Genomic DNA, 26,198 nt, shown 5'->3' with positions numbered 1-26,198 from the left:
GAGAGAGAGTCTCAGGAATCCTCGCTGGCAGAGACGCAGAAGCAGCAGCTTATGGAGATGTAGTTTATTTCTCCAAATGCTGTGAGGATTTGGACACATCTGGATTATTGGACACAAAGCTCGACCCGGAGGAGGTCACCAAGAAGTGAGAGAGAAAAAGCCTAAACTCAGAAGCGTGCACACACACACACGCACACACACACACACACACACACACACACACACACACACACACACACACACACACACACACACACGCAGCTGACACATTGGGTTTAGCTTTCTATGACTTCCTCTCTACATGTAACATACGAAACCCATTCGCTGACACTTTATACGTGCGTCATTATGAACTCAGTCATAAGACGTGGTTACACATCTATCAGGCTTTACGAAACTCTTTATAAACACTTACAATCGTGCAAAGTTACTCATAGCAGGATTTATTTCATGAACATTTTTGGCTACAATTATTTCTACCAAGCCAAAGACAACATGGCTTTGATTATTTTAATTTTTCCTTCCGAATACTCAAAACTGTGTCAAAGGTGGCGTTTTCATTCAATTAGAAAGTCACAATACAATCTATTATTCATTCACAAGACCTGATTCTTTCGCAGAGAAGGTTATGATACATCAGAGCAACTTCCAACAACCGGCTCTCAGTGCCACGCTGGGCCGCCAGCTGAAAGAGCACCAGGTATGTGGGCTGGTTTCTTCTTCTGTGGTTTCAAGTATGGAAAAAGACCAGCACACTATTACGTTACAATTCGCTTTAAATCCTACTCATACCTTTATTTATTTAGGAGCTAAAAACAACAAATAATAAAACTCTGATTTTGAGTTGATTACGTCAATGTAAATATATACATTTATTCTTTTCCAAAAATTGTGACTTCTCTTTGAGCAGCCAGACACGATTTATTTTAGGCCGTGATAAATTAGAGGTTATGAATATTTTATAAGGCCACTAGAGTGAGAAAGGAGGAGATGTGAGATGAGGAGCCAAGGTGTTATAGCAAATGGCCAAAGTGTGAAAATGAGGAGCTGATCAGTGATCTGGTTTCAAAGACTCCCGTTTATAGTTGTTTGTACTCGTTTGTCGTTCGTCTCGGGGCGGCATTGAGGAGCTGGAGGAGGATCTGGACACTAAGCGAGTCGTGAGAGCCAAGGTATGAATCACACCTCGAACATAACTGCAGAACAATGTTCACACAGTGACAATTATTAATGAGCAGGCCGGTGGAGAAGCCGAAGAGGGCAAAGCTTTCCAGACATCAGGAGGTGGGAGGGGCCACTCTTGCCCAGTTGAGTGTGACTGACAGCTCTCAATCGAACAGAGGGAAGTAAAACCACAGTTTGCGCCATTTTGTTGCAATCTGGGAAAAACTCTGACCTTGGTCCTTTTGAACGCCGACCCTTCGTATTGAATAGAACAGGAAGCGGGAGGCGGGCCTGCTGAGGCGTAAGCTGGAGGAGGCAGTGCTCCAATCGGAGGTCACGGCAGCGGCGCTGTGGAAAAAAGCAGGTAGAGGAGGACCTGACCAGAGTGGAAGTCAAACTGACGAACAGACAGGGTATGAAGGCGAAATCGAAGAGTTCAACGTCAACAAGGAGGCCACTCGGAAAGGGAATCGACCTACTAAATGCGCCTGCCGCTTTGAATTAAAATGTGGTCAAAAGATCCACACATGTCAATCTTGTGGAGACACGAAGGGTGATAACTTTTAATTTATTCCCACAATCTCCTCTTTTGCTCTCTTTCCTAACGCCCACTCTCCTTGAGGCGGTGGAAACTGGCAGTGCGTCCCCAGGAGGCCGAGGAGGCGGCTCTGGCCAGAGCTGCCAGCCTGAATAAGGCCAACCAGAGACCTCAACGTAGACCTGGAGGGTGTAAATAATCACACATACTTGCATACATACAAATTAATGTAACAACACATAGACAAACAATCTGCAGGAGTTTAGGTTTGTGCTCCAACGAGGTCCGGAGGAGGCTGTCTCAAGGTACCAGGAGAAAGTTGCCATGTGGGAGCTCTGGCTTTAGAATAATGTGAACAAAATGATATATGAAAGAAAAGAAATTAACAGGCGGATTTGATGGGGAAAGTTATAATGGTGGACTAAACAAGGGACGTTTGCTTCTGTCCAATGTGCAGCAGTCAAATTGTGTGTGTAAGGTCGAGGCCGACATCAATCCACGGGGAGGAGGAGGAGTTTGAAGTCATCAGGTCAGAAAACACAACGTTGTTACACTGAGAACGAGAAAAGAACCTCTTTCAATTAAGTAAACTCCTTACTAAGAATTATTTAAAGGACACTGTTGTTGGTCCTGCTGGTTAACAACACCCAAAAAGAAAACCATTGTTTATTGATTGTCAAAATAGATCCAAGGTGGGCGAGTTTGTGCATATTTGTCATGGTGGAGCTATTTGGATGCTAACTTTCAAGAAAAGGCTGACATTTAATATAAATCTGAGGTATGGAAAATAAAACACACAGGAACAAAAAAGCTCCTTTTCTCATCTCCCTCTAATCATCTGACTACGGTCCCTCAAGTAAACCTATAGATTCATGAAATAACTACACAGTATTCATTCACAAAGTTACTTATTGAACATCATGATCAACAATGGAGACGTGTTAGCTGCATACAAGCAACCGGCAGACGGAGATGGCTGCGTTGAGCGGCTTAGGGGAGGCTGTTTGGTTGAGAGAACGACATACTGGACTCAGACTGCAGAAACAAGGCTCCATATGGAGGCTGATGTTGCTCTGCGTCTGCTGAATGGCTTCCAGCGGTGATCATAAGGATTTTATAGACTGCTGCAGCGCCCCCAAGTGGAAACAAAGCAATTCATGCATGATTAAATGTTTTATCGTAAAATGTGTATACATTTGTGTTGTATAATAAGACAAATGTAAATAGTAACTAAAATAAAGAGCTTTTCAAACTGCACCACAAAATGGGCACTTTGAATTTAACAGTTATAATAATCGTTACTGCAGTGGTTGACAGGGAGTGAACTTGGACCAGTGCTGTTGCCATAGCAACAGAATGGCAATAAAAAGTTCTGCTGCCAAGTCGCAAAATTGTAACAAGAAGAAACAGCACCTTGTCTCATACATCCACATGGAATTTATTTTCATTTTAATTTCAGATGAACATTTCACATTTTGTACAAAATCATTAGAAAATGCCTGTTACTCCAGATCCTCCATGAGCGGCTTCAGACACCAAAAGATTTAATGGGAGAATCATGCAGCACCCTGGACCGGTCGATGAGGCTCAACCTGCACTCCAGAGCAATCAAACTAAAACACACACCCAGTTCTCCCTCTGAGCGTCTTCGGCCATAACCCGACGACATCCCTCCGCGTCTGGTAATGTACAGAGTAGAGTTACAGCGAGGAGGTCGTCAATGACCACGCGTCGCCGACGGCTTCCTGCCTCTCTCCACCGACCCTCACGAATGTCTTTGATGTATGGACAAAGTACCACGTTGACAACACCATGCATGTTTGTTTCCTTACGCATGACACATTGTTGGCTATGATCGGTTACGTAGCTTTAAGAAAAAAAACATCACTACTGGAGTTTAAAAATCAAATCAAAGGCCGCAGGCCTGAGAAGGAGGGGGGGGGGGACGTTTTGGGGACAAGAGGAGGCTAATCACTCAGTGTTTTGCTGATGTACATGCCCAACACACACACTCACAAGTTCTCAGCACAAGCGCACAAACACTCTTAAATCAATCTTTGGAGGTTAAACTTGAGCCAGATCAGGCCCAAAAAAAAGGGTACACAGTCGATTAAGATCCGACATCTGAATATAGATTTTCTGGAAGATTTTTTAGCCAATGCAACCCCCCCCCCCCTCAAACAGAAGAAAAGCACGGCGCTGAAGCAGAGGCACTTACACAAACACTTTCATTATACACAGTGCTTGCGTCTGTGTGTCTTAAGTGAAGACACAGCTACATTTCTTTTATTCAAACGTCCAACACACACACACACACACACACACACACACACACACACACACACACACACACACACACACACACACACACACACACACACACACACGTTTTTAGCAGTTGGCACATGTACATGCAAAGCATCAGTTTGACCTGCGCAGGCCAACTGAGAAAAAAGGGGGGGCCCGAGGCAGGAGGGAGGGAGAAAAAATGGACATGTATGTGAACGGACAGACGCACAAACAGACAGACTCTCGAACACTTTGGAGTGTTTAAAAACACCCCCCCTTCTGTCTCTGATCCCGCCCCTGCCCTCCTTGTGTCACACGTTCGTAGCAGCACCAGAGGAGCCCTCTGATTGGTAGGTACTAAGTCAGTCAGTTTCAAGGATGAGTGGCGGTTGCTCGTTCTCTTCCTCTAGGCGCAGGTCGTTGAGGTCATCTTCTAGCCCCGCCCCTCCCACGGCTCCCTGCTCTTCACAGTAACCTAACAAGACAAGACAAGGGATCCCGTCTTATTTGAACAAATGTCATAAACAGAGAAAGATGTTTCTTGATTTACTTCTAGAAAGTCCTTTTATATAATAATTCCTCTAGAAATATACAACTTTACTCACTCATCACAAGTCATTACTGAATAACATCGTCCTTTTTAAATCAAACTTAGGAAAAAACGAGGAGAAAAAAAATTCTAATGACAAACCTTTAGTGGCAGCAGCACTGTAGGTTTGGGCCATAAGAGGGCGGTCATGTGACTGCTCAAGGATCTCATTGGCTGGCTCAGCACTGCCATCCAACCTGCAGAGATTCAGGAAAAAAAACTCTCAGGAAAACTCTCCATCCTTCAGGGAATGTTCAGTGACCGACTCGTCATTACTCTCCACTCTACTGTGTGTGTGTGTGTGTGTGTGTGTGTGTGTGTACGTTACCTGTGCTGCTTCATAAGTGTGCACTCCCCTCCCTCTTGTGGATCCAAGTTGTACATATACAGGTAGCCATCAGCAGCTGCCACCAACAACCTTGGAATCTTCTGAATTCTGATTTAAAAGAACAGAAAAAAGTTTTTTAGCTCCATACAATGATGGAAGAGGAAGTGCCTTCAGCTACCACAACTTGTATGCTGTTGTTGTTATGCAACTGCTGAAACTGTGCTTGGATCACAGTCATCTTTGTAATCTGAAGTAATGATCTGCAGCACTGTCTCATCAAATGGCACTATTATAAACTGATATAACACAAAGGGGGTTTTGACATTTTTGAAATAGTGCCACTCTCCACTGTGTTAGTGAACATTTACTTTGCCGATATCCAGGCCCACAGGAGGTTAAGTGTTTCAAATCTTATAGAAGCTGCATAACAGGGAGTTATCATGACTGATCCCGCATAACATTAAGAAGAAGATTATTCATTTTAATGATATCTTCCAGGGATAAAATTATTTCAGGGACCAAAGCATGAAAATCATGTGTGACCATTGTGTTCTTTTTTCTCTATAACAAACAAAGAGGAAATGAAAAGTGCAAACACAAATGTGCATGACCCGTTTGGACCTGAAGGCAGTCTGGCCCTGAGTCACGCTAGTGATCCCCCTTTCACTTCTAAAGGCTGGACCTATACAGCAATAACAACAACAACAACAACAACAGCAGCGACAGCACTGTGAGTGTGACTTATACTCACACAGCTAAGGCGCAGATGTTCTTATGTCCACAGAAAGGCAGACGTACGGTAGCGAAGGCTCGCCCCTGGGTGAACATTTCCGTAACCTGAGAAGGCAAGTAGGTGGTGGACGCCATCAGGACTTTGCCCAGGTACCCTCCCCACGTGGTGGGCTCCTCCGCTGGCCTAAACACAAACACACACGCAGAATGTGAGAAGCCTCTGTTATCCATGAAACATAAGTAAATGGGCAGAAATCATCTCCAGCCCACAGATGCTTTTATTAAAAAGAACATTTTTGTCTTAGGCCCGATGCAGTAGGCTGCAAAAGGAAAGGTACGTACACATACTTCTCCTTCTGCGTCTCTAATTTGAAGATATGGACCGTCTCTGTGTTGCTGGAAGCAGACAGGTAGAGCCCTTCCATGCTGAACGCCAACGAGCAAATGCTCACACACCTGCAATAAGATCACATGTACAGGGACGCGGTTGAACACAAACATACAGCACGTACAAACGTAGACCAAAAAAACGACACACAATAAACACGCATTTCATTTCTGAAGTGCAATCAAAAGGACAAACCCATCTACCTCTTGACTCCTCTCCGAAACTCAAAGAGCTTCTGTCCCTCTGGGATGGAGAAGACTCGAATGACTGTGCCCTGGGAGGAAGTGGGAGCCAAATAACAAGCAGAGGAGGATGAAGCGACTGCGCACACAAATAAGCCACATAATCATTGGGTCAATGCACTGTACAGCGGGTGTCTTACCTTCTCCGAGGCCGTGGCCATTTTGGTTCCACTGGCGTCGAAAGCCAGAGCTGCTAATGGGCTGTCGTGGGCCGGAATCATGTTAGCGGCTCGCTGGGAAAACACACACAAGTTAGGGAAGCGCTGCTTCAGATGGTACAAAGGAAAATTGAGAATATCAGCTGTGACTGATGAGAGGACGCACTGGCTGACGGGATAGCGAGGACATTGAGTCCTAGAGGACACAATTTCACTTCAGCTTTGGGTCTTTTACAGAATGACATAGAATAAACACTGAGCAGCATTTATGTAGCACAACATGTATACAAGGATGAAGATGAAATACATCCACATGTTGGATAGATGGATGGATTTGCTGTTCACTTACCAGGTTGACTGTGTCGAACACCTGGACTTCTCCTATTGTAGCGCTGCCCGGGTACGCCAGGTAACAGTTATCGTTGCTGATGGAAAGGGCGCACAATCCTAGAGAAACATGGTCACAAATGCAAACTGATTAACAAACGCGGGACAAAGAAAGAACAAATCACACTCCGACAGAGCCACGCTTATCTTAACGTGACAAGAAAAGCTGAAGGAATAACTCGAGTACACGGGACGCTACAATCATCCAGATGTTTGGAATAGCTCTGACAGCATGGGGGGGGGTTCACTGGTTGTATTTAATAGACAAACATCACAGAAGGAACTCTGAGTGCAGTGACTGTTTGTTTGTTGAAAAAAGTAAAGCATTGATTGTGAACAAAGAAAAATAGAAAAAGGTTAAAAAGAGAAACCAAAAGCTGAGTAAAATCCAATCGCTGGTTTCAGTTTAAGCACATAATATAATGGAGAGAAAAAAACTTGACGGAATGAGGATTTAACTGTAGTGTACCACCTAATATGCTGTATGTAGATATGTTTAACACATGTAAACCTACTATACAGTTCACTCACCTGAAGGGTTGGGTGGAGTCTCTCTGATGGTGTGCAGCACTTTCATGTCACGGATGTTGTGAATGTAAAGGGACTCCTCCAGACACACTATCAGCCTCTGCAGAGCAAGCACACGTCATCCTGAGCAAAGGCAAACTAGACACTGATATATTACCCAACTGTGAATACTACATCTTCTGTGGCTTGAAGAGTACGAGTAAAATGGCACGGGGTCAAGGAAAGATGGTTAGGAGAATTCATGAGGAGTTGGAAAAAGACCAACGCCGTGCTTAGGGATTCCGACAGAGCTACGTATTTATGATGCGACTGGAGACACCGGTCAGTGATGTCAGTGGATTTCTCAAAAGATGCACTACAAAGAAGCATCTTAGATTCGTTTGTGTGATGTTTCAGTGCCGAGTCATGCAGACAACATAAACAACCAGGTAAAGGGTTACTTTATTAACATGGGTTGCAATATAAATGAGTAATGCCAACAGGTCCTTATATGATCTGTGTTTCTCGGTCATGATTGTTAATTATCGGGTGAACTAACAACCAAATGATCCAAATGTCACAATTTAAATATTGCCACCGCAAGGAATTGTGGGTCAGAATTAACTCCTTTAATTTTGTAAAGGATGGTCCAGTGGTGCCTATGCTAAAGGATCTAAGTAAGGAAGCATTGAACCTCCTTGGACATTCAAGAATTTGTACGGCTCTTATCATAGCAGCCACGTTCACTACTTCTGGGTCTCAGTTAGGCACCCCCCTCAACAAAAAGGACGATTCAAATCCAGCCAGAATATCTGACAGACTGGGCTTTCTTTGGCTCGCCTGTCCTCCCACCTGTCTGTTGAGCTTGACTGCCAGTATAGTGTTGGAATAGGAGTAGTTGCAGATCTCGGTTCCCTTCTTGAAGTGACAGACTTTGAGCTTCCTGGGCGCTTTTAGGCTCACGATGGCCACCAGGCTGCTGGAGAACAGGCGCTCCACGATGCACACATCCTCCGTGTCCGCTGCATGGACAGCAGACATAAATCATCAGATGGTGACGCTCACAGCATGTGGTTAGTTCACATGCATTGATGCAAAGAATAGATCATGTTGTAAATTATAAAAATCCAATAACTGGGAGTAAACTGGAAGTTATGGTATGTCGGTGAGGGAAGAGTGTCGTTAAAACGTAATGAACGTTCAAAATGACACAGATGCTATGAATGTGCAACGATTGTGTCCCAACAGAGTCTACATTTAAAAACATGGGGTCAAGGACATAACTGAACAACAAAGTGACACAGCAGCGACGCTGTCAGTGTAAAGCAAGAAGCTTTAAACTCTGAAAAAGCAGGTAGAAAATACTTACTACATTCATATATCTGCTCCAATTTGTCCACAGAGGACAGGGAGAAAAACTTGTATCCTGATTTAGTGCCAACAGCCAAGGACCTGCAGAAATAACACGCACAAGAGCATTGAGCAACACCGCGTGCGAGGGGCGCTTTTAACAGGATGCTCCGTTACCGGCCACCGGTGAATTAAGCAGACTGACGTCACCCGTCACTGCTGCTCGGTTAGCTCACGTCACTCATTCCGTTAGAAGTCAGTTTAAAAAGGAAACCGCTGCAGCGCCATCGAACAGACGTTTAGCGCGAGCGCACAAAAATATAGAAAAGTAACACGGAATTCTTCTATAAGGGAGTATATAAAGAATAACAACAATAGTCACTACGGGCACAACGAGAAAAACATACGTGACACTAAAGCGAAATGTCTATAGTGGCTAAAGTTAGCCTTGGACCACACAGCATCATGTTAGCTCAAAGGAGCTAGCTATGCTAGTAACGGCTGAAATGGCACGTAACGTCATTATAGTGTCAACTGGACAGCTGGCTAAAGTGGGCCTGCATCAGTATTACGTTCATTCCTCGTGTGAAAACCCGCCGTCGGAATGATTCGCATCGATTCCTGACCAGTCCACGTTGAGCTAGCTAACGTCCCCTAGCTTGACAGCACGGGGCCATCGGATCCCCAGACTCTCCGCCTCGGCCCTGTCTTACGTGTTGTCCTGGTTGAAGTTGGCGAAGAGAAGCTGGCTTCCGCCAGCATCCCCGCTTTGACTGGCCAAGTTCATGGACTCGACAACATCGGCATATACAGCTCCGGTAGAAATGGCAGCGGGTGGGGCTGGGTTACGTGCTAGGATGAGGGCCACAAGGGTCGAGCTTCAAGGAGCCATCTCTTTCTCCTGGCTCCGCTGTGGTGATTGTTGTTGTTTTTCCGAGGCGCTGTTGCTCACTCTCACTGCGCATGCTCCGAGCACGCAGCGTGCAGCTCCCTTAAAGAGCCAGGGACGTTTTGTCAAATGCCGATAATGCCATAATGATGAATGTGATCATACAGGGTGGGGGGAATGTACATTTTTATTTACGTTTGGTCCACGGGTGACAGAGACTTGTATAGTAAACACAGCTCTTCAGAAAACACATCACTGTACAATCATTATTTGTGATTTAGCGCCACCTATCCTTAATTTGTTCAAACAACATCTGAAAAGAAGGGGCGAGATTCACAGTCTACTTTGATTGGTGGACTATATTAATCATATTTCTTCATAATGTCCTTGATAATACAGTCCAGCTCTTATCTCTTCTCAGCTGCGTCCTAAAATAGGATATTAATGTATTATCTATTTGTCATTGCACCATTTATAAATCTGCTATTCACTTCAACGCTTCTACCATAGTAAAATATAGATAACGATCTTCATTCCAATACATATCTCACCTCTCCTAAACGTTTTGCCTACTTCAGCGTCCAAACAAAATCTCAATATAAAACTATAGAACTATTTAGCCTTCTGTTTTTCATTTAATTTAATTTTACTGCTATGCTTCTGTTTTGTGTGCATGCAAAGAATACCAGTTGAACTGTTCATCGCTCATGCCTGCTGCATTCACCTGTTATAAGGTCTCAGCTGTCTTAAAACAGCACATTTGCCTTATGAATGTATTGATATTCCATTAGCCAATGAAAAATCACACACACAACCACACACACACACAAACACAGAGGGACATACAGTATGCGTGAGATGGTTTTAGCTTCATGTCTCCCTGTACTTGTTTCACAAGTGTGAGCGTGTCAGAGAGCGATTGTGAGCGATATAAATTATTCACTTGATAAAATTATTAAAAAGAGACAGAGTCTGCAGACAGCTAGTCACCCTGTGTGAGTAGAACAAAAGACGGATTTAGGGTAGAAACAGTAGGTGGCAGAACTATTACAAAAAAGGCAGAGAAAGCCAGGCCAAGAATTGACAACTGTGGAAAAACCACAAAGCTTTTGCAGTGTAAAAAAAAGTCCCGCTTTCAAAGTCTTATTTCAGTCCAAGCATTAGCGTGAGATGCTGAAAGTAACAAAAATACAAGAATCATCAAGTGCCTCCTAAATGCGTTGAGTTGAAGTATAACTGAGGATGAAATTGTACAGCACTTGACTAAAGTTGCTCTGTCACATTCACCCACTGCTTTTAGCCGGTTGTCCTTAACAACAGCAACGTTAATTAAACCAAATGTTGCATTAGTTCACTAGCTAAATGTAAGGTAAAGTAGAGAATTCTGTGAATCATAAACCTGAGATAAGAGCATCGTTGACACATTTACTGTGACATTTCCTCTGTAGAAAGAGCACAGTGACTCCGTCCGTTTAGTTACTCAGGAGGCTCTCTGTTTGCTCCTGTGTGGTCGTGATTCTGTGCCATGTGTCCTTTGGCCCAGTTTACTGTTTTCAGGGGCAGCGTGTCGGCCTCTCCGATAGCAGTTCCGTCCGCAGAGGCAGAGCTCCGACACACCGTGTACTGGCCTTTGGTTTACACAAGCCAGATCCCCCAAATAAACATGAGGGACGGAGAGGCAGATGTTCTTCAAATCGAAAGCAAAGCTGCACATCCAGCTTTGTTTCATGCCTTTGATACAAAGTTGGTCTTACGTATTTGGATGTGTGTGTGTGTGTGTGTGTGTGTGTGTGTGTGTTTGCACAGTGTATCTTTCTCACACTGCTGCTGCACAGTTACACAAAGGACCACTGCTGAAATACCAATAACTGTTATTTGTTTTGTATCCATGCAGTCCCTCTGTCAACTGTATTTGAGACATTAAATTGTTTACTTCTCAGGTTCAGGCTTCAGCTGCATTATTTGTTGTATTGGTTTGAGAATGATTTGCATTGCAAGACTAGAATTCTAATTATTCTTCGCATTTCCTCTTACATTTCATCGACTAATAAATAGATGCAAGATCTTATTTGTTAATTCTTGTAATTTTGCCAAGCGGAGAATGGGGAGTATTACGGAAATTGAAATTAATCTTTTTTTCAAGTCAACTGGTAACACAATAAACCATAGGAAACATGCCACCTGTGACTGATATATACCATGCATTGCAGCGATCCTGTGAATTTTCCCAATAAAGAAATATATTTTCTCATCCAACAATAATAGATCAACGTGTAAGCAGCACTTTTGTGTTTTAGCAGAGCCACGATATGAATCAGGAATGCTCTGATGCACCAAGGACCCTAGAAACGTTTTCTCTGAGGGCTAAGCAAGCGTTTTGGGAACCTTGGAACCAAGCTGCCAGTCAGTGTGTCTTTACATTGTGTTCTCAGCCACTGCAACATGAACAACTTTCACAAATTATTTACAACAAATAATCCAGCTGCTGTTGTTGTTGTTGGTGTTGTTGGTGTGTGGAGCTGTCGCTGTTTGCTGCCTCATTAGCCTCCATGAGGGGGGGAGGAGGAGGAGAGGGGGGGAGGTGTCACAAGCCAAGTCCCGCGGAACATCCTGCGAACGCGTCTGAGACTCGGAACAAAACTCCGGCTCCTTGTTGGAGGAGCACCGACACTTCGCCGCCCCGCGGCTCGATGCTCCAGGCGGACCTTGTGTGCTTATGTTCAGACGCGCGGCGGTGGGACATCCGGAATGGGGGATCCGTAGGAGGAGACGTCGACGCGTGCTGCCTGTGCCTTTGGTAAATAGAGCGCGGTGCCAACGTGCAAAGCGCACGAGATGGACTTGAAGAGGACCAAATTTGGAAGGTATTTAAAATAAGGAAAGTTTGACAGGATGTTTCCTATTTGTGACACCTCGTGTTCATCCATGCGAGCTGACGCGCTGGCACAGCAACACGGGACGTTTTCGATTAGCGTGTGTGTGCGTGCGTGTGCGTGTGTGTGTTTGACAGAGATAAATTAAGAGAAAACAACAACAACCTAGCCAAACACGCTGAAAAGAGCCTACTTTCCGTTTCTGTTGTACCACCAAAACACTCTCCATCTCCATCTATGTTTCCAAACATCTCCGCCGCTCGGGTTCCTCTGTCGGCTTTCAGCAGTACTTTGCTTTTTGTTTTATTGGAGAAGGCATCACTTACACAGCAGTTTACAGTTGAAATCATAAGTGCATTCCTCGGTCCATGTGCGCGTATGCGCGCGTGTGTGGGAGATGGCGATCGTCGTGAGAACCCGAGTTTGAGTCCCACAGGAGATTAACTTCTTCTTTGCTTTTAAGAGAATATGCCTAGGGAACACACACACACACACACACACATTCCGATCGTGTGTACACTATCCCACCATGATCCAAAAGTTCTGATCCTATGCAATCGATCCCATTAATGTAAGGAATGCGTTGTATTGTGCTTTTATAATACGACCAACCCTCGCCCTGCGAGGTGAAAACACGCCAGACACATTGATTGTGAACATGTTGAAACCATAACACACACATGTGTGGAGAATCTCAGAACATGAGAGAGAGAAAGGAGAAATATTAGTGTGTCACCGAGGACAACAATGCCCTCTCTGATCAGAGCCTGCAAATCTCTATTCCGTCCTTTCAGTTCATTACACACACACACACACACACACACACACACACACACACACACACACACACACACACACACACACACACACACACACACACACAGGGGAGTTCTGTCATGACCGATTAGAGGACATCCGAGTGCTACATTCAGGTCCATTGATATCCCTACAATACCACAACAGTGCTCAGAAGAAAAAGTGCTCCCTTACAGGGGACAACTAAAGGAATGGCAGCCAAACAATAGTCTAATGTTCCTAAACGTTCTCTTCATGTGGATTACATCAAGAGAATTGACTCAAGTTTATTTCAGGATTCCTGCAGTAGGAATCATGCAGACAGAACTTTAGAGCTGCTATATTTGAAATTCAGAGCATTGATTCAGCAGGATGAAACTATTGGCTCCGTCCAGACATAGAGGAGGGTTTCCTCTCTGTGTTTTATAATCTGAGATTTTCTTTGCTTTGTTCACTTAGACGGCCCGGCTGGCGTGTGACTTTCATCGCCATATTTGCTGTTAATTTGGGATTTAGCACCGTTTAGAAAAAAGGTAAAAGAGTTCAGATTAGTGAAGTGCTAGCGAGAATACTTCCAGAGCAGCAAGTCAGTAAGACTGATGGGCTCCGTTAGTGCTGGTGAGCAGAAACAAAACGAACAGGTGTGTGCGTGCTTGTGGAGGTTGTGTGTGAAAAGGACGGACGGATGTGTTTTGTGTGGTTAGACAGCCCTGGCGCTTTGTACCAGCAGCCCTCACCCAAAACAAAAAATACACTCCCGCTGTGTTGTCATGAGGGTTCTCGAGCTGTAACATAAAATAAGACCTCCTTCTCTTCCTGGCCACTCGTGACCTTGAAGTTTAGATTGGCGATCTGAATATGCCAAAATAAAGTCAATCCATTACGAAGTCAGATATGCAGCGTATCTGACTTGTTAGCACACAGAAGACGCTCTCTTAGTGACATTTTTATGGCTTGATAGGTTGGCGCTCTGGAAATGTATTTTGCCAGATGTCAGCTACATTACCAGGGCCTTTCGAGGTCATCAGGGTTTCTATAGACTTTAAAGGTGAGAGTCTCTGTGGATGGTGGTTCTATCTGATGATTGTTGTTCCTGTGGTGGTCCTGCCGTACACTTGTTCTGCTACTTGCACTTATTTGTTTCATTTCTGTTAGAGGAATTGAATGTATTGTACGTCTTTTACATTGTTGATTCTGTACACATGACATCCATTGCAGTCTGTCCATCCCGGGAGAGGGATCCCTCCTCTGACGTTCTCCCTAAGGTTTCTTCCCTTCTTCCCCATGGAAGGGTTTTTTCATTTTTTGGGGAGTTTTTCCTGTGCCGATGTGAGGGTTTCGGGACAGAGGATGTTGCATGTGTACAGACTGTAAAGCCCTCTGAGGCAAATTTGTAATTTGTGATTTTGGGCTATACAAAATAAAATGAATTGAATTGAATTGAATAGTTGTGGCAAGTGATGGCGTCCCTTTGTCTGCTTCTTCTTCTCCTGATTTACTTTCTCCTCCTGGCGGACAGTTGACAGCCGATTAAAACAAACAACTATGGACCGTTTGGTGTTGTAAATGTGATGCCTGTATGTGCGCGTGGCGAGGAGGCGTCGGCCTAAATGTGTAATCAAATGACACAGCTGACCAACGCAGACACACCTGTGGCCCTGCACGAGAGGCCATGTTCAAATAACTGTGCATGTGCTTGGTTGAGTGCTTGTGCTCTGTGCGTCTGTGTGTGTGAGTGTGTGTGTGTGCGCGCGCATCTATGAATAAAATGCGGTTTCGTAACATTTCCAGATGTGTTTTTCCCTTGTAAACTGGGATTGAGGGATTTACTGCTAAATCACACACAGACACGCACGTACGTACGTACGTACACACACACACACACACACAATAACACTATGAGTCTAATTCTCAGTAGTATTTGGCAAGCTAACAAATAATGCAAATATAGTTAATAGTTGGTGGTCAGTGGTATACTATTGTTGCACTGGTGACCATAGCAATGCGGACAGTTGCCCCGGCAACGATGAGGCATACTCATCGAAATTCAGGCAACGTGACTTGGATTAGAGACCTGTAAATCTTTCAAGAATGACCATCACACGCACAGACAGACACACACACACGCACGCACACACACACACACACACTCCATTACCCATCGTGGGTTCAGCACATAGTCATTTATTAACAAAAAAAGCAGAACCTTGCACTGCCCTCTGGACATGCCTTCATTTGCTGAACAGCCGCCCCCTTCTCTCCCCTTTGTGACTCTGCCTCCCCCGTCTCCCTCCCTCACCTCTGTCTCTCTCAGGTTCATGAACTGCAGGGTCCCGGCCAGTATGAGATACCAGCCCACTGAGTACGAACACGCTGCAAACTGTGCCACGCATGGGGTGAGCCAAGCGCACACACGCGCTTTCTCTTCAGTCTGGACGCCACACACACGTGTCCTCTGCGTGTGCCGAGTCTGTCGGTTCAAAGGAGCCTCTGAAAAGATGGAGAGGACCGTGGTGGAATATGGAGGTTATAATCTGTGATTCGGCCTGTAGCTTTCTCTAATCTGCTGTAATCCCTGTGGGCTTCTGCCAACTGTCAGAAAGTGAATGACAGACAAGGAAGGAAACTGATTAAACATGATGACTGTAAAGCCTCAAATGCACCGGGGGTTTCCGATTCTTCATTCCCTTCATTGAAACATTGGTTCATTCAACCAGTCTCATTTCTCAGAGCAGCGCATCACATTAGCATCAAGTGTCATCCTCACTGTTGCTCAACACAGAATCAGTTAAAGGAGTAGTTTGATGTTTCGGGGCAGGACAAGGACATCAGGCCCACTTTTATGCTCATGTGTAGCAAAAGGGAAGCTACCACTTGCCGCTGTTGTTTTACTGACATTTATACCTGCAAATCAATGTTTTTACACAGATTAAACATATTCAACATAACACCAAGGGCTAGTTAACGGGCTACCGCTGGTAGCTTCATTTTTAGCAAACAGACAGAGTGGTATCAATCAAAAGACAATCTACCAAGTAAAATGTGTCCTTCTGGTCTTTTCTAGTTGTGGATCCTTCCCAGCCTGGTGGGCGGGTCTGTGCTCTACTTCCTGTCTGTGGACCAATGGCATTGTGTGGCTGCCTGGCTCTATGGGAGTGGTCTCACCGGCCTGTTTGTCACCTCAACACTCTTCCACACCGCCGCCTGGAAAATCAGCCACCTCCGGTCCGTCCATCCGTGTGTGTGTGTGTGTGTGTGCGTGTGTGTGGCAGAACACTAGAAGGGATTCTGCAGATGTTCCGGTAGACATTCATAGTTTTGTTAATTAAAACCGAGCCAGAAGGCAAACGACAGATGTGGCGTGGTAGTCAAAATACTCCTCCACACCTTCAACTCACACATCTGAAAGTAGCACAAACATATCGAGCCACATTATGTAACTAGGAATGTGGGGAACAGATGCACACTGCTCTGTCATAGCAAACTATGAGAGTATGTGGAAGGTCACAGGATGTTTGCATCTGTGCATTAGTGTATTTGTCTTCTAAAATCACCTGCCGTTCACTGACACAGACTTCAGTTCCGAAGTAACTCAATCCTTTTCCTGTGAATGTGGGTTTGTTTTGCCCTGCAGAGATTTTGGTATTTAAATATTGTCTGGATCTAGAAATGAGCTCTCCCTGCCTTGGTGCTTGTACAGGAAGGTGGAGCAGCGTTTCCACATGTGCGACAGAATGGCCATCTACTTCTTCATAGCCGCCTCCTACTCTCCCTGGTGGGTCACAGAGACACATACATTTTGTGAGGATAACGTCCCCCCCTCCCCTGGCTCAGACAGTGAGTGTCCGGCTGTGTCCCGTCAGGTTGATGCTGAGGGAGCTGGGCCCCTGGACGTGCCACATGCGCTGGCTGATCTGGGTCATGGCCGTTGTCGGATCCATGTACGTCTTCTTCTTCCACGAGAGGTAACGCGGCGCTGTCTTCTTCGCGTCCCTCCGTGGCGCCCGGCGTGAGAGCAAACTATCGTCCCCGAGTGTTGACAGCAAACACTGTGCTGCTGCTCTGAGGCGGAAACAATTACACGGGAGATCCGAGGTGTTATTTTTCACGTCCCCTGTTTTCCACGTGCAGGTACAAGCTGGTTGAGTTTTTTGGATATGTGGCCATGGGGGTGTTTCCTGCTCTGGTCATCCTGTCTATGGTAAGCACATAACACAAACCTTCTTTTGAGAGGAAGAGAAATAACAAAAGAAGCTTTCTTCTGCAAGCTGCCTTCTGCTGCTGCAGGCTTCCTGCTATTGTGCTGGAATCCGTCAGTATTTAAAGAAGCAAACAGGTGATTTACCTTAAAATCACATCTAGTCACTGTAACATAACAGCAGATGCAAGTATACGCCGTGGATGCCCTCTCTCTCACGTATGAGATTTTATTATTATGTGATGAATTATAATACAAAAAAATATATATTTTCCATATATTTTGTATTGTCTACAAATCCAATGAAAAGACCAAAAGCAATCAATGTTTATACTGTCTCTAATTTACTTTCAGGTCTGTGGTTCTCCTTTGAATGTGTATATCTTGTTTGATTTTTTTTTCTTGTTTGATTTTCTACAACAGAGTAATTCACATTTTGACAAAACAATTCTTTGTTCTTTTGAAAAAAATTATTAACCATTTCACTTTCACCTTTGACCCCAAAACATCTTCTTCTTCTATGTTCCAAACAGTGACAGAAAGCTCTTGTAACACAACGCTACTGTGATTTTTTCTACCTTTTTTGCAATAGTAAATTATTTTTTCCTAACCTTCTCTTTATTCGTTTAACCTGCGTATCCCTTTCTCTACCGATTCTTGACTCTTCACGTGTGTGACTGTTTGAACCGTTACAGGTGGAGCGTGCAGGCGTGTCTGAACTGGCGCTGGGGGGGGTCTGCTATGTGGTGGGCGCGGTCTTCTTTAAGAGCGACGGCGTCGTCCCTTTCGCCCACGCCATCTGGCATCTTTTCGTGGCAGCAGGAGCAAGCGTTCATTATTACGCCATCTGGAGGTACCTGTACTTACCTGGGCCGCCGCTGCAGACATCAAGGTGACTAGCCGCTCTCACCTGAGGTTGCTCGCCACGGGACTGACAGAGAAAAGTCAGTAAGTCACCAGACTGTGTTTTGAAAACAAACAAGCTGACCCTTGAGGCTACACTTGGATGGCTTGTGCGGACCTATTCTGACCGACAGATGCAGATCAAATGAAATTTTCCACTGTTGGTGCCAAAACTCTGGGACCAAACACTCTTACTGTCAAACTAAAAGTAATTTCAACATGCTGATTGTAGAGCAGACTGATGCAAAAACATTCCGGCTGACGGGAGCAAACATACACTTCAGTTAAAAGAATAGTTAGACAATGTGCTCATTGACACAGAAAACAAGAGCCCAAAAGATGTTGAACTATCCCTTTAATCAAACATCTCAGTAACCGATCTACTGAACCAGCCTGGGCTAGTTGACTCCACCCTCTCTAAATTCCTATCACCTACCAAAAAGGCATTCCTTTACAATGGTGCCAACTCAGACTTTTTAAAATTTTTGTCCATTTTGCACAGCGGCCAAGTATTAAAATGAAGAGTTGTTACTACATACGGCACCTTTGAGAAAACCAGTGTCATAAAAATAATGATTTCATTTTGTAAGTTATCAGCCATTGAATAGTTTGAACAGCCACAATGCATTTTGTGTTGTGTCTAATAACACAGTTGAGCTGCTGTTCTTCCAGATCAAGGTTGAGGATACGTTGTCAATTTGTGTTGTGATTTGTCTTGAATCTGTCAAAAATCTATTTTCATAATTTACTCTAATTTTATTTGAAAGATGAAAACATTAATTTAAAGCTAGTGTAACACTGTTTTTGAGTCACATGGTAAATTCAGTGTTCCGAGATATGCACTCATACCCATGAGCACTTTTCAATCAGCAACAATAGAATTTCCTCTGAATATGACAGAATTGATTACACCAATATTGTCCAAATTTGTATACTTCTTCCCCTGTAAAGTTCACATTGGCAGGTTATTCCCAACCCCCAGTAGTTAAACTCAGGAAGTGAGCTTTTTTTCTTTATTTTTTTGATAAATCAAAGATGATCTATTTTTTTAATTGTATTTTCACTGAATTAAAGAACAGAGACTGTATTACACAGGGAGGGGTCTATGTATTTTGTGGTTGTAAAAAGGGTTTCATCAAAGGGTCAATCAAATAATGTCCTTTTATTAACAAAATTCATACCACATTTATCATCATGTCCACTAAATGAGAGAATTGTGAATGAGTGGGCTCAATGTCAAGGTGCTTGTGCTTGTGTGCTTGTGTGTGTCACTGGGAGTGTGTGAGGTTGGTTAGGGCCCGCAGTTGCAGGGGCAAAGCAACGTTGGTGTCTCTGTGCCACTGGGGTGTGGTGACAGGTTGGGGTGGGGTCAGGACGCTCTGAGCCACACCGGGAGCCTTCAGCAGCGACCACAACTCCTCACCTCGAGTTACTATGGCAACGAGGTCCTCTTCGTCCGAGCACCAGGCAACTGGCCCACCTCTGGTTACCGTTCTGAGCTTGGAGAGGAACAGAGACACCCTGAAATAGGGAGAAAAAAAACATTTACATACATTACATCGGATAGAAAAATATATTTAAAAAATGTACATGTATGGTTGTCACCTTGGTATGAGGTCATGAGATCGTGACGCCAGCTTAGCCAGTGCGCTCATTAGAGAGGTGACGGCTCTCGGGACAGGGCAATCTGCTCCGGGGGGTGGGGCAGATGAAGTGATCTCAAACAGCACCGCCTCCAACGTCTCAAAACAGGAAGTGATGAGCATCACGGAGCAGCGAGAGTCACACGACACAGAGAGGTACTCTCCCAGCACCCACACCTGAAAGAAACCAGTTCCACATGAGCTCGGTGGCAGTCTGTTTTTCTACCGTACTGTGATCCACTGTGAAGGAGCTTGAGATTTGAAAGAGACCCAAAACATACACAAAGGGCAGTAAGTATAATCCCTAAGTCAGCATGGCCAACCTGTCTCATGCAGACACACATCCAGCGTCATTACCACGTGCGTGTAGATTTCCTCTTTGCTGTACACATTGGCCGTGGCCCCAGCGAACTCCAGCAGCTCGTGAGACTGGTCCACCACCACGGACGGGTGGAGCTTGCACAACAACAGCAGGTGCCTGCTGAACACCCTGAGAGAGAGAGACAGAGGTAGAGAGAGAGAGCGATCAGCTGAAGACACGAGTAACACAGCTCTACTGAGTATATTTGAGTGTACCTGTGTATCTCTTTATTGTATTTTGGGATGTTGAGGAGGAGGGTGCTTCTCTCCAGCATCACTTGAACCAAGTGAGCTAAAAGCTTCTGATCAGCTATCTACACACACAGAAGATGTTTTTTATGAGTGCAAACTAAACATCCAGCATTTAAGGGCGCAGTGGCTGTAGTTGTATTGAATGTATAATTTGTTCACCGCAATGACTGTGTTGAAAAAAATGTGCAGCAGCACAGGGACGGTCTGGGCACACTGAACAACCCTCGGCCAATCAGCGGTCTCAGTAAGCATCTCATGCAGCGTGCTCAGTCTGTCAATTGTGTCACCTGAGGAACGAAAAGTTGTTTAATTAGTTATTTATCCAGAGCAAAGACCAACAATCACCAGCAGGTTTCCCATATTGAGATTTAAAATACAGGATTTAATCACATCTTATTTCATAGCTATCTACATTGGATTCATTATCTATCAATAATATTGACAAATATTACACATTTGTTTCAAAAACCGCTGTTTTTTTAAAAATGATATTTTTTGTGTGTGTGTTCGCTAAAGATGAAGCTACAACCAGCAGCCTGTTAATCTAGCTTAGCATAAGGATGCTGAAACCACAGGCTTGTCTTGATCCAAAGGTAACATCTGCACCTGCAAAGATTCATCAATTAACTAATTGTATTATTAGGAAAAAAAAGAAATTCCCAAAATGTCAAACTATTCCTTTAATTGTGTTAGTTGTGACTGGTTACCTGAGCCTGCTTCCCCCCGAAGCAGGAAGAGGAAAAGCCCTCGGAAGGATTGGCTTCGGAATGCATCAAGTGAGAGGAGGCCGCGCCCGCTCGGCTCAGAGATGGGCAAACAAGTCGACCTGCAGCGTGTGGCGCACACACAGGGCAAAGAATGGTGGTTTAAAAAAAGGGAACATAGTCAAACCAGCCTGTTACGCAGATTGGTTTTGCTCTGATGTGCTGGTGCACCTGACTTGCAACACCAGCGTGGCCGAGAGACAGGGCAGGTCCAGCAGAGTGTGAAGAAGCTCCACCGCAGTCCCAGCCGTCACCAGAGAAGGTAGCAGATCCACAAAGTCATCCACCACTGCCGGGCTGTCCCACGCTAAGAACTACAGGAACAGACATGAGCTTGTGCATCCCTCACGTGGTGTAACATGACAGAAGGTATCTGTAGAGTATGCAACAGTCAAACAGATCGCCATCTCCAGCTTTTTACCTTCAGCAGGTTTGGAAAGGAGTGGGGGTACTGTGGGACTCGGAGCTGCAGGCTCTCCAGGTTCAGCCGAATGAAGCGTAGGAACTCGTGCGCCAGGAATTGGTGGTCAAACAGCTCGGCGGGGAATCGTCCAAAAACCAGATTCCACACACTCTCGCAATCCACAGCGGCCATCTCTCCTGGAAAGGGTCAAGTGCAATTCAAAGCGTTGTCAGGGAGTCAAGCTACTGAATTGTCAATGTGAAAGAACTTGTATGCGCACATCCCTATTTGTGTGATTTGATGTGCGTACACACCGTGGTTGAGGTAGAACTGAGCTATGGGCAGCAGCACTCTGGCAAACGACAGGTCGGAGCTGAGCCGACCAAAGAGCGCCTTGATGCACGGGAACGCTCGGAAGACCAGCGAGGCGTCCTCCCCACACACACTGTCGAGGATACACACCGCCTCCACCAGACACTAAGAGAGGAAACAGGACAGACGCAATAAAAGGCACCGCTACATAAATCTGAGGTCCAATGTTGCTTGGATTACAAGAAATACAAAGTCAGACTTTTTTTTCTGTGACGATGATCCTTCAAAAATTCTCATCTTTTTTTCTCTATTTTAACAATCTTTCCTACATCTACCACGACGGCTTTCTACTCACAGATAAATTAGATTACATTTTGTTGAGCCGTTACATGTGTAGTTATGCAGTGAATTGGTAAAAGCACAGAAGAGGGACACCACAGAACTTTACACCACTGACAAGATTTTTTGCTTATGTACCGGAAGGGAGACAGAAAACAAAACAGAAAAACTATTTATGTTCCCCCACCACCCTACTATTGCTTGTCTCAATGAGAAGTCTTTGAAATGGATTAGCGTCCCTACACAGGATGAAGAGGACAGGTGAGATGCTCATGTGGAGGCTTGTTTGTACCAGAAACTCATAAAGTGCATAAGAAAATATTGCAGTAGAACTGATAATCTGTGCAAACTCACCGCTTTCTGCAGGTCTGTATCCGTCTTTTTGTGTGCCTCTGAGACAAAAAGAAGAATAAGCATCACAACTGTTCACACTGAATAAGGTATAAAGTATTTGGAACTACTCAAGCTACTTTTCTCTCCCACACACAACACAGACGCCTGCACACTCACTGCGATCGCTCTGTTCGATGAGGCGTTGGCAGTACTGGAAAGCCTTCTCTCTAAGGCGCTCCTTTGGAGGCAGCAATCGGCTGGAGGAGGACGTCGCCGAAACCATGGAAACCACCGATCCGTCCACCTCCGACCTGTCATCTGCAAGGCGACAGATTAGGAGCGAGAGGTTAGGACTGAAAACCTTCTGAGAGAAGTGGCAATTTATCATGACCACATTCCGCAGGATGTAGTATCAAACTGCTTGATGTTGAATGTGAATGTAGAAGAGGAGTTAAGATTATTTGGAAGTTGAGGAGAAAAATTTGAATAATTAGAAACGGTTTCAAGACAAGAGTTAAACATTGATGCATCCCGCTAGAAATATGATAAAGTTACAGGTGGAAATATAAAACAGCATAGAAAAAGCCCCAAATTAAGCAGAATTAATATAAGTTAGATATCTATTTGGATATGCTGAAGTTGAAGAAAACATTTAAACTCCGATTCATGGCTCATAATCATAGAAGGCAAATATGTGTTCAGTGTAGGAATGCAAACGAGCATCTGAATGTGGCCACTGGAGGAGCAGTTTATTAGTAATCAATCAACGGGATTGATCCAAGCTTGGAAACTCACCAGGAGATTAAAGGAAGGTTAGAAGGCACACGGGTAGTCACAGATCCAGTTTGTTAGATCAAGTGTGAGTCACAATCATGTCAAGTGTGGGGAGTTGACCCTCGAAGTTAAAAGCGGTAAGCTGATGTGCAGCTTCTTATAAGAAAGTGCATGCAGGGAAAGTTCACGAACCTGGCATGTCTTACCATTAGAAAAGGATAGGGAGAGGCTGAGCTGCAGCCTGTTTGCTGGAGACGATGGAAACAGAGTCGAGTGATACGAATGGTGCTTTTAGACTTTTGTTCCCTCTAGGTTCTCTGTAGCTAAGACATGAGGCAATGAGCCTGTCTAGCATCAGGAGAAAAGAAGGTTGCGTTTTTTATTGGTGGGGAGGTCATACCAGTGTCAGCTGTGTTGTTGCCATTGGAAACACAGCGGTAGGTGAGGAGCCAATGGCGAAGCATGGAGAAGGAGTAGACGTTCAACCACTGGTCCTCAGTGAAACTCTGACCCACACAGAGCACAGTGAAGAAATCCCCTGAGACCGTCCCATCCAGCTCTGCTATTGGTACCGGCTGAAAGAAAACACCCAAACAAATATTTTTTTTTAAAAGGAAGTAAAAATCAAAGACCTGATATGAATGTGTATTAATTACCTGACGGGGCCGGGGCCCTGTGAAGAACCCCCCTGAGGGAGCACTGCCTCCCTGCGTGATGCTGGCATAACGCAACCAATCCACAAGCTTTTTACTCATAAGGGTCACGTGATCTGCAAGTCAAGTGGAGGGAAGGACAAAGGATGCTAATTTACGTGCATGTGGAATTTGATTGATCACTAATGTGATTTAGCTGTTTTGTTTTAGCTTAACCCCACTCTGTCTGTTACCTTCAGTGAGGCTCTCTGGGCTGTGTGTGAGAATGGTGTTGAGGATCGGCAGGATGTGCGTGAGTGACGTGGCGGGCCCTTCTGATTGTCGGCCTTCCAAACTGCGGAGGAGTTGAGCGCAAAGTGACGACAGCTCAGCCCTGGATCCAGCCTGTTGGGGTATAAGATTGCAGGACAGTGTTTAGGTCATCTGAAAAATAATGTGTTTATGTGTCACTGTGTACTGAACCCATGAACTGTATATGTTTAATTTGTAGCACTATTGTAGCACCTTAATTGTACATATAAAGGCTCTTATCTATAGCTAGTATTTAAGCTACTTATTTAATGAAATTGCACTTCGTTGTTTGTTAGTCCGAGTTTGTATCCTTATGGTTGCAGCTAAATTACATGTATCGTAACGTAATTTTACTGCATCCAAATATTCCAAAAGGATTTTCCACACATACCATAACAACTTCAGTTTTCTGATACGACCCAAACAATTTAAAAGCTTAGGATCAGATATGTTCCTCAAAATAAACCTGGTTGAAGCCGTGAAAAAAAAGAAACAAGACATGCATGCATCACTGCCTACCTGTGAGAGCACCAGGGCAGCAGCATGATTGTTCAGTTGAATGAAGTTTTCCTGGCAGTAGTTCTCTTCCTGGCCAGAGAGAGGCAGTGTCTCTCTGAGCACAGCGGAGCTCAGCACCTGAAACTGCTCCGCTGGGGACGAAAGGAGGGATTGAAGGCTCTTCTGAAGCTCCGGGGGCAACCTATGGTCGTTGGCATGGCAAGAGAGGACACATGCAGCGGTTACGTGACGGATCAGGGAGGGGAAGAGAGTGCACGGCGGGTATCGGAGGGAGCTCTTACGTCCTGGTGTACTTGGTAGCAGAGAGTATGATGTGCAGCCTCTGCAGGGAGTCGACAGCCTCGTGGCCGAGCTCCTTTCCCTGGAGAAGCTTGACCAGTCTGCTGTGGAACCGCTGCAGCTCCGGCTCCTGGATCTCTCTAGAGATGACACACACACAAATATTTCACCACTTAAATACTGACACATTAATAAATCATTTAACAAACATTTCGTCGTTTAATTGTACAAAGTAACGCACCGAGCCAATTTCGCAGCCTTTAACGGTGTCCTTTTAACTGTGACACGAAAGCAGCATTTCTAGACAGTAAATGAACGTTACCTTAAATTAAATGAAACGCTTATGAAATACTTGTTATTCGTTCTACTTGACGATGACATTGCAAGATAATGTTATATATCCCTTTGTTTGTTACAACAACAACTCAAAGTTGTTTTTTGACCGGCTATCTGGGGTTAGCTTAGTAGAGGAGATGCTAACTCAAAGTAACTAACGTCAGAGGAGCTGAAGGTGGCGGAAGAAAGTTCGCCCTTTATTTGTCTTTCTTACCTTGCCTGTTTAATTAAACTTTCCGAACCGTGTGAGTACATTGTGAGAGAAAGCCTCGCCTTCCTCTGCCAGCTCTGCGCGCTACGAAGGTAAACAGTGCGCCCCGCAATGGTGTCCTGACTGAGTCACATGACCGCCCCTTTAGTTCCGTCTTCACCAAGGAAGTAATGGAGGTCCAACGCAATCATTCACAGTTTAATTGTGTGTAATGATATTAAACACGTGCCTTTACCGTTATTGTTCCTCAAATTTGTCCTATTAGGAACAAAGAAACAATTTCCGTTATTTTGCAGCAGGTGGCTTTAGTTTGTCCTGTCTGTACGGGAGGAATAATAATTTACAGGTGTTCTTGCAGAACTCGATTTTTCAGTGTCAGCAATTTAAAAAAATACTTAC

At 44.7% G+C, this 26,198-nt stretch overlaps 3 protein-coding genes across 5 annotated transcripts; 1 reads left to right on the top strand and 2 right to left on the bottom strand.

Moving 5' to 3' along the window:
* Positions 1-3,316: 3,316 nt before the first annotated feature.
* On the bottom strand, positions 3,317-9,641 carry wipi2 (WD repeat domain, phosphoinositide interacting 2). 2 transcript variants are annotated; one of them, XM_037475670.2, is made up of 12 exons: positions 9,386-9,641; positions 8,692-8,774; positions 8,175-8,344; positions 7,347-7,443; positions 6,778-6,875; positions 6,411-6,503; positions 6,232-6,302; positions 5,989-6,096; positions 5,660-5,824; positions 4,909-5,016; positions 4,683-4,777; positions 3,317-4,466 (listed from the first exon to the last, which is right to left on the bottom strand). In XM_037475670.2, exons 1-12 carry the CDS (start codon positions 9,457-9,459, stop codon positions 4,354-4,356), a joined length of 1,275 nt encoding a protein of 424 aa, XP_037331567.1. In that variant the 5' UTR covers positions 9,460-9,641; the 3' UTR covers positions 3,317-4,353. The 2 variants fall into 2 exon arrangements, with proteins under 2 accessions (XP_037331567.1, XP_037331566.1); XM_037475669.2 differs by having other exon boundaries at positions 5,983-6,096; positions 9,386-9,640.
* A 2,496-nt stretch (positions 9,642-12,137) lies between these two features.
* Positions 12,138-19,417, top strand: mmd2a (monocyte to macrophage differentiation-associated 2a). Its single transcript, XM_037475671.2, has 7 exons — positions 12,138-12,425; positions 15,544-15,625; positions 16,294-16,454; positions 16,930-17,004; positions 17,093-17,194; positions 17,361-17,430; positions 18,123-19,417. Exons 1-7 carry the CDS (start codon positions 12,397-12,399, stop codon positions 18,321-18,323), a joined length of 720 nt encoding a protein of 239 aa, XP_037331568.1. The 5' UTR covers positions 12,138-12,396; the 3' UTR covers positions 18,324-19,417.
* A 56-nt stretch (positions 19,418-19,473) lies between these two features.
* ap5z1 (adaptor related protein complex 5 subunit zeta 1) lies at positions 19,474-26,017 on the bottom strand. Of its 2 annotated transcripts, XM_037475667.2 has the most exons (18): positions 25,803-26,017; positions 25,255-25,392; positions 24,974-25,154; positions 24,397-24,547; positions 24,167-24,279; positions 23,911-24,085; positions 23,717-23,758; positions 22,914-23,054; positions 22,758-22,795; positions 22,067-22,229; positions 21,771-21,949; positions 21,521-21,663; positions 21,293-21,411; positions 20,745-20,872; positions 20,550-20,647; positions 20,331-20,463; positions 19,936-20,150; positions 19,474-19,851 (listed from the first exon to the last, which is right to left on the bottom strand). In XM_037475667.2, the coding sequence occupies exons 1-18, from the start codon at positions 25,841-25,843 to the stop codon at positions 19,599-19,601; spliced, it is 2,451 nt and encodes an 816-aa protein (XP_037331564.1). In that variant the 5' UTR covers positions 25,844-26,017; the 3' UTR covers positions 19,474-19,598. The 2 variants fall into 2 exon arrangements, with proteins under 2 accessions (XP_037331564.1, XP_037331565.1); XM_037475668.2 differs by lacking the exon at positions 23,717-23,758 and having other exon boundaries at positions 25,803-26,016.
* Positions 26,018-26,198: the final 181 nt, after the last annotated feature.

Source organism: Pungitius pungitius, chromosome 12 (assembly GCF_949316345.1).
Source record: "Pungitius pungitius chromosome 12, fPunPun2.1, whole genome shotgun sequence".
Taxonomy (NCBI): Eukaryota; Metazoa; Chordata; class Actinopteri; order Perciformes; family Gasterosteidae; genus Pungitius; species Pungitius pungitius.
This window is presented reverse-complemented; position numbering and strand designations above follow the sequence as displayed.

What these genes read in the sequence shown, in the direction of transcription:
- wipi2 (XM_037475669.2), bottom strand. Translation starts at nt 9,459, where the DNA reads ATGAACTTGGCCAGTCAAAGCGGGGATGCTGGCGGAAGCCAGCTTCTC. An exon ending in AACTTCAACCAGGACAACAC is followed by an intron (nt 8,775 to 9,385) that starts GTAAGACAGGGC and finishes TTATTTCTGCAG; the next exon opens with GTCCTTGGCTGTTGGCACTA. An exon ending in TGTTCGACACAGTCAACCTG is followed by an intron (nt 6,504 to 6,777) that starts GTAAGTGAACAG and finishes GTGTTTTCCCAG; the next exon opens with CGAGCCGCTAACATGATTCC.
- mmd2a (XM_037475671.2), top strand. Translation starts at nt 12,397, where the DNA reads ATGGACTTGAAGAGGACCAAATTTGGAAG. An exon ending in CAAACTGTGCCACGCATGGG is followed by an intron (nt 15,626 to 16,293) that starts GTGAGCCAAGCG and finishes GGTCTTTTCTAG; the next exon opens with TTGTGGATCCTTCCCAGCCT. An exon ending in CTCTGGTCATCCTGTCTATG is followed by an intron (nt 17,431 to 18,122) that starts GTAAGCACATAA and finishes GAACCGTTACAG; the next exon opens with GTGGAGCGTGCAGGCGTGTC.
- ap5z1 (XM_037475667.2), bottom strand. Translation starts at nt 25,843, where the DNA reads ATGTACTCACACGGTTCGGAAAGTTTAATTAAACAGGCAAG. An exon ending in ACGCTGGTGTTGCAAGTCAG is followed by an intron (nt 21,412 to 21,520) that starts GTGCACCAGCAC and finishes CACACGCTGCAG; the next exon opens with GTCGACTTGTTTGCCCATCT. An exon ending in TCGGGGGGAAGCAGGCTCAG is followed by an intron (nt 20,873 to 21,292) that starts GTAACCAGTCAC and finishes TTCGTTCCTCAG; the next exon opens with GTGACACAATTGACAGACTG.